Raw genomic sequence first — 7,828 nt, 5'->3', positions numbered from 1 at the left:
ATTGTGATAATATTCGACGTTTTTAGGAATTGTTATTTTGTTTTATTTTATAAGAATATATCTTTATTTTTCACTGCTGCATTTAGTTATATTTTACATTAGGGTGAAGTTACCTAAGAGTACGCACTCTCCCAAGAGTGCGCGAGTAATTTATTTTATAATATAAGGATTTAGAACACTACCTGACACCTACTTTGTAAATTATGAACTATTTAAAGATGGAGTGCACTAGTGCAGAAACAATCAGTCATCACGTGATTAGTTTTCCCGCGTTAACGGTGCATCGTGACAGACAGCAGTAAATATTACAATTTTATTTGTGTTCGAAGTAAGGCTTTGAGAGGTAAGTATCTGGATTAACTATATATAGCATGATATACTACATACATCAGTGCTTTAGCTACACGCAGAATAAGGTGTAACTTGAATTTTGTTACCTACTAAGGTTAAATAATATTAGATCAAAACAGGAAACCGATTCATTGTCTCAAGAGTACGCACACTTCTATTCCCAAGAGTACGCACTGCGCACTGCGCACTCTTGGGAATACCTAAGAGTTTAAGGTACCTACATCTCGTTTTTTTGCAGAGAATGGCTAATTACTATGTGAGGAAGTCTGAGAGGAGACTTGCATTTACAGAAGACTTAATGCAAACAATTCGAACGGAAATAGAAAATGGTAAATCAAAACGACAGTTATCTAGAGAATTGAATATTCCCGAATCCACTATTCGGAAACGATTGAAACTTGGAACAGTCCCACAATCCTTAGGAAGATTTAAATGTGTTTTTAATAACGACATGGAGAATCAGTTAGCTGAATATGTAAAACAAATGGATACAAGGTTTTATGGTCTAACACGAAAAGATCTCAAACACATTGCTTTTGAATATGCTATTATGAATAATTTACCACATCCGTTTAACATGGACAAAAAAGTGGCAGGTGATAAATGGGTTAGACATTTCTGTAAGAGACAGAAAATGGCTCTTCGACAACCTGAAAAATGCTCTATGGGGCGTATAATGGGGTTTAATAAACCTCAAATAGAGAGATTTTTTTTAAACTTGAAGCAGTTGTATGTCAAATATAATTTCCCTCCTAAGCGAGTGTATAACATGGACGAAACTGGGCTTAGTACGGTTCCGAACAAACTACCTCGAATAATGTGTGAGAAAGGAAAAAGAGCTGTTAGTAAAGTTGCAAGTGCGGAAAGAGGTCAATTAATAACGGCAGTGTGTTGTTTCAATACGTTCCCCCGGCATTAATTTTCCCAAGAAAGAGAATGAAGGAAGATCTGTTTAAAGATGCCCCAACTGGAACGCTGAGAATGATATCTGATTCTGGGTTTATTAACTCTGATTTGTTCCTTGTATGGATACAACATTTCAAATCGAGTGTTAAACCAAGTCCAGAAGAGCCAGTTCTCCTGCTGCTAGACAATCACGTATCTCACCGAACACTGGCGGTAGTAAATTACTGCCGTGAGAATTTTATCCACCTCCTATCGCTTCCGCCTCATTCGAGTCATAGGCTTCAGCCATTAGATAAAGGATTTTTCGGCCCCTTAAAATCAGCCTATAGTGAGGTATGTGATAATTACCTTGTCACACATCCGGGTAAGGTTATCACTCAATCAGAAGTTGCCGGATTATTTCGGAAAGCGTATTACAAAGTATCAAACATTGAGAAGGCCACAAATTCTTTTTCCACAACAGGTATATCGCCATACAATCCTAACGTGTTTGGAGAGGAAGATTTTGCACCATCTGCAGTTAGTGATAAACCATATCTCAGCTCCATTGCATTGGCGAAAGAAGGTGATGATCCATCATTAAAGCACTCTATTCTGGTCAACTCAGAAGAACTGTCAAATGAGGAAAAAACCGAACACTCTGCGCAATCAAGAGTCGATTCCATTAGTAAGTCAGACAACCCAATAGTGGACACTGTTCCAGTGATAATTGAATTCCCAGACCAAACAAACGTTTCGAGGTTTGAGCTATTAAAATCACCGATTACAATCGACATGAGTGAAGTGCAGTTGGAAAATGTTCCCATTTCCAGCATAATATTAGAAGGCGAAAACCAAAAAAGTAATGAGATTGTGACACCATACCAAATTAGACCCTTGCCAAAAATGGAAACCTCCAATGTGAGACGGAGGAATGCCCAAAAGTCTGAAATTTTAACAAGCACCCCTTTCAAAAACTCCATTACAATAACACCGCCTGCACCACCTTCAAAAGCCAATTCTGTTAAGAGACGATTGCAGTGTGAAGTAGCAAACGTTTCCAAAATTGTGCCATCTACGTCCAAATCCTCTAAGAAGTCCAAAGAAAAAGAGTCAGTACGAATGTCACAAACAGAGACACCAGAAGAGGATGTATTTTGCCCAGGTTGTGATGAAAAATTTGTGGAACCGCCCGATGAAGATTGGATACAGTGCTTAAAGTGTGCTCATTGGTGGCACGAAGCTTGCACGTACTATTCAGGAGGGCAATATTTGTGTGATTTTTGTAATTAGGGTCTTGCGCACTCTTAAGAACGTCACTGCGCACTCTTAAGGCGCACTGTTCCCAAGAGTGCGCAAATGCCACTCTACAAATATGTTTCGTTTTGTTGTAATTACCATTTATTAACATAATATAGTATTTAGTAAACTAAAGTAAATATAGTATGTGTCCGTTTTTCAATTTGTTTAAAGGTGCAGTACAAAATGGATGCCTAATAATGTCAATAAAATGTTAAGTGCGTACTCTTGGGCAACCTCCCCCTACTGGTAGCCTTCAGTTGCGTTACATACAACCCCCATGCAACATAATGTTACATATAACTCTCGCCAGGAAATATTGCCGATGTACAATCTCTGTTTTTCGTAAGGTGCTAGCGACTTCCGGGATAGTATCGTGTCAATGTTTGAACGAAAAGACTTTTGTTTAACATTAGCACCATCCTATTCCACAAGTCGCTTGCATCTTAATAAAAACAAAGATTGTAAATTGACACAAGGTGTGCTGTGACCGGCAATCTTTCCTGGCGAGAGTTATATTTGCTTAAACCTTCAGTTGCATTACATATTACTCTAATATAATGTATGTTTGTATATACGATACATAACTGGATTATTTGTTGTAACATTCCGTTGTGTTACTTATTACGTTCATGTAACATATAGATACCTACATGTATGTTACATAGCGTGACGTATTCGTTACGTTACACCGTTACAGTGCTAGGCGTTCTGTGTTACTTGCATGTAACATTTAAGTTACTAGATACATAACGAACTACTAGTTAACTATTATATTTATGAATCGGTTACGTTACAATGTTGACTGGGAATATGTACTATTTTTCCAGCATCAATTCGCAGCAATTTAAAAACAGAGAATGCTACGGAAAGCGATGTGCTACCGGAGTTAAGGCAATGGTTAGCTCAGGCCAAATTCAGGAAAAGGAAGTAGTCGATTTTATTATTACATACAATGTATTATTTTTTAGATTTACCGTTATTGGTTTCTTATTAATAAGTAATGTATGGTTTAGAATAAATGTTGCATAAATATTACACAAAGATAAATATGCTTATTTATACAATATTGGCGCACGAACGTTTATAAAAGATTTATCCCATAAAAGTGGGACAAATGTTATACTGATATTATGGAAACATTTATGTAATAATCTTAAACATTTTAGAAATATGTTTGTGTTATGTGGGTTCCAGGGCTACCTTGTGAGCTTCCTCATTACCCTGTATGCCCACATGACTGATAAAATGATAAAAAAATACACTCCACTCTAGTCAGGGAGGTAGTGCAAAGGGCCCGACTTTAAGGCCTAGGTACGCGTGGACCCTGCCCACCCTCCTATCATAATCCAGAATCAAATATTAAGTTAATACACTACTTATATTTTTGTGTTAACATTGTAGATTGTACATCGAGCAGTGCGGCGCAGAGCAGCGCGGCGCGGCGAAATGCTGCTCTCGATTGTTCGCATGTAAATAAGTGGATCCGTTTTCACCTAGGCAGAGCGGTGCAGAGCAGAGCGGCGCGGTGCCGCGCAGCAAATTTGAAACGCGTCGGGAAACATTGGAATACGCGGCGCTGCTTTGAAACGCGCCGCTCTGCGTGTAGACGGACAAGTGGGAATCGAGGAGCGAAGTAGATCGGCGTGGTGCTGCGGCTTGTGAAAAGCATTTATTTATCTTTTGTGTTGAGCTTGCGTGTGTTAGTAGATTCGCTATGGACGGAGAAAGAATAGAAAAATTAATTGTACTCGTCCGCTTTCTTTTTCTTCTTTTTTCGTCGTGTACATGGCATAGTGATGGCTCTTCTTTCGAGCGTGTAAGAATACATTCTCACTTAAACCTTTGAATATATTATATTCAAAGCTTAAACTGATAAACATAAACGCTGCTTCGCCACGCTTCCAAATGCTGCATAAGTGGGAATACCCCCTACAATTTGCTGCTAGCGCCGCGCCGCTCGGTGCTGCTCTAATGAGAATCGACCTTAATCGTCAAGATTTTTCTTGGTTGAGATGCCAGAGCTATCACCTACCAAATGCAGTAGTTAAGGCTTCGAGCGGAGAAAGTGGTCAGAATCGCGCCTTTCAACATGAGTTAGAAAATGCGTTAAAAAATGGACGTAGTAGGTACCCCTAGGTACTTCTAAGTTAAATTTCTATTAGTGGAACACCAAATGACAGAGGCGCAAATAAACAAAAATTCATTTTATTATGGAGTAACCAACAACTTCGAAAAAGTAAATTTAGCAGTAATTTTCATATAAAAAAAGGGGCAAAATATTGAAGTGAAATTGAATTTAATCCCTGGACTCAAGAAAAATTGGAATGCATGGCGAAGGGCAAGTATTATTAAAATACCAAATACATATGACTGTAATTCTAAACCTTAGACATGGCAAGACTTAAAAAAAAATGGCAAGAGAAAGAAAAGCGAGATTAAGTAGTCTGCAAAAGGTACTCTAGTAGTTATCCCCCACTTAATTCAATATTTTCAAAAAAAGATGCAAAGGCTCTTCAACAATTAGTAGGCCACTTTTGTAAATATCAAAATTTGTAGAATTTAAGTGTGGAATACAGAATAAATTAAGTAATACAATAACCGAGACAATAACTTTTGATTTCATTTACATAGAGTTTGGTTTTCCCATAGCGGTAGAGCACTGGAATTCTTTTTCCATACTATTTTCCTATAGGTTCTCAAGAATTGCAAAACTTAGCCATCATGGGAATACGGCTATCTTTCCTGCAGGAATAAAGTTCTCCAATCATCGTCCCGGAATTTGTTTCATGATGGAAGTTAGGTAGGTACTAAAATCAGACTTACCCGGTGCCATGTCCAATTCATCTAATACAATATTTGAAAATTATTTTAACAAGAATTTAATAATGCTATTGTAAAAAAAATAAACTACAATTTTTTTGCTTTTCTAGGTCTAGGCGGATTCCAAGACACTTTGGTCCCATCTGTTATAGAAGCAATATTCAAACCGGACATCTGTAACCCTTTTATTGCGGACTAAAATTTAAAGGTGAAAAATACAAACAAAATTAACAGCTTATTCAACATACCATTCTCCCAGGACCTAAACCACCAACTCGCACCCGAACAGTCCGATAACCTTGTTCCTTTGCTTGCTAAAATTGTATTCTACTAATGTATGAAGCACGTTAACACATCCTTACCAATCCAATACTAATAGCAGTTGCTTGGGCTGCAATGTTTGTACCCTTTTTAGTATGTTTAAAACCTTCGACACCGCAAGACCTGGTAAGTTTAGGGACACCTGAAAGAATTACATTGTTTCTCAGAGGTAAATCTTATATAACTCACCTTTCGCATCGGTCAAACATAAAATTGTGTTGTTCTTGGACACTTTAATATTACATATTGGAATATCTTTAAATGGTATTCCGTAAAATAACCTAGTAGGTGTGTTAATATCGGGGAATATATCTCCTTTTCTAAACATACAATTGCTATAATTCAGTTAAGAAGCTGATTTAATGACTTACTGTGCCAATTGTGTATCAATATCTATTGCCTTTTCGCCAACAGTGCCTTCATCGAGGGCTGGCATTGATCGTAACATTAGTCTACGATCTTCTACTTCACGACAATGAACAGCTGTTGTACTAATGCACAATTTGTTAATATACGTTCCACATAATCTTTCTATTCCAGAACATAAACGTGTAGGAAACATCATTAAATTGTGTTTGATTTTAAATTTAGATTTTAGGTTACGTTCTCCCCACTTGATTAGTCGATGAACAGCATAGCGGGCCACAGAATATAGAGTACGATATTCTGTGGTCGGGCGTTTTTAGGCGAATTCGATATACAGTGGCGTTACAAAACAACTTCCCAAGTGGTCGCATATAAGCGAGAAGCGAATATTGCACTCCAGCGCCTCCACACAAGGACTCTGGCACTTCGTGAGGTGCAACAAATCTTTGATCGCATTGTTTACCATGCATGTTAAATAAAAATTCGGCCTTAGTGAGTGGTTTGTAGCAGTCCGTACGGTTTAAGAAATTAGACTATAGTTTTTCACGTTCTTTTCTTGTTGCATTATTGTTTATTTATATTAAAATTAAATTTCGTTCCTAAATAGAGACTTACGTAAATATTATATGAAACAGTAAAAATAATCAAATAATTTGAGGTGAAAAAAATGTTTAGGTTATCTTCTAAATGTCCGTTATTTTACAGAAGTAGAAATTCAGTGTGGATTTAAACCTATTTTTGCTGTAAACTGTGGCTCAACATCTAAAAAAGAAAGAAAAGAAATTACTGGAGGCAAACCATTGTTGAAAGAGCTGGTCAGATCACAGCACGGGTAGTTAGGCAAACAAATGTTTCGAAAACACCATATACAGTAATATTAACAGTAGGTATTTACTTTGCTGCCGCACGACAATTGACGGATATTTTTTTCTAGTTGGACTCTGAACGTAAAGTTAAAAGCGAATGTAATTGTGTCGCTGGTGTGGGTGGAAGGTGTGTAAACATATTAACGCCCTCATAATAGCTGTAAATGAAGAAGAAGGAAAATTCAAAACAAGGAAGGAGTGTCAATGGATTAAACCATCCACTTTAAAAGCTGCTCAGGGAAAATACTCCAAGGGGAAAAGAATGAGTGAAATGTTTGTTCACAAAGATTTGAAGAGAAAAAAATTTGATCCTGTTTGTCTAACTCATGAAAGTCTGAGATATTCCCTGTACGCTAAGTAGGTACAATTCTGAAGTCCAATCATTTAGCTCAAGGAATTAGTAATGATGTCCAGAAAAGGTTGTATACTGAACAAAATATAAGTGCCATCAAGGTTTTTGCGATTTGTTTAAGATATTTCCCCATTTTAACTGGTTCTTTTTGTTTTGGCTGGTGTTTTGGATCGCCGCAGAACAACAGAATTCACAACTATTAAATGAATTGGCAAATACACCATTCCACCTGGTGGACCAGTGCTGTTTAAAGACTTTTTACATCTTTTTTTTTTTATATCACTGTGACAATGCAATAAAACTATGTTTCGAAACATTTGTCTCCAAAGTAGGCCTGGAAAGAAAACATCCAATTACCGCCTCAAATTGTTATGCATTGTACACTCAGGGCCGGTCGTGGGGTGAGGCGGCGTTTTTGAAATTTCAAAATAAAAAAAATGTTCTATTATAATGTAGTATAATAATAAATCTTAGTAATGTCAATTGACTGAAAGCGATTATAAAATATAGCCATCTGCCAGGCCACTAATTAGCGATTATCTAATAGGATAGCAGGGTTTTTTAA

General features: G+C 37.1%; 1 protein-coding gene across 1 annotated transcript; it reads right to left on the bottom strand.

The window, feature by feature from the left end:
- Positions 1-5,357: 5,357 nt before the first annotated feature.
- LOC116182427 (28S ribosomal protein S11, mitochondrial-like) lies at positions 5,358-6,323 on the bottom strand. The gene is made up of 5 exons (XM_031502962.1): positions 6,051-6,323; positions 5,869-5,999; positions 5,721-5,821; positions 5,607-5,672; positions 5,358-5,553 (listed from the first exon to the last, which is right to left on the bottom strand). The coding sequence occupies exons 1-5, from the start codon at positions 6,242-6,244 to the stop codon at positions 5,446-5,448; spliced, it is 600 nt and encodes a 199-aa protein (XP_031358822.1). The 5' UTR covers positions 6,245-6,323; the 3' UTR covers positions 5,358-5,445.
- Positions 6,324-7,828: the final 1,505 nt, after the last annotated feature.

The sequence above is a fragment of the Photinus pyralis genome, unplaced genomic scaffold (genome assembly GCF_008802855.1).
Source record: "Photinus pyralis isolate 1611_PpyrPB1 unplaced genomic scaffold, Ppyr1.3 Ppyr1.4_unclustered_Scaffold5254, whole genome shotgun sequence".
Lineage (NCBI taxonomy): Eukaryota > Metazoa > Arthropoda > Insecta > Coleoptera > Lampyridae > Photinus > Photinus pyralis.
This window is presented reverse-complemented; position numbering and strand designations above follow the sequence as displayed.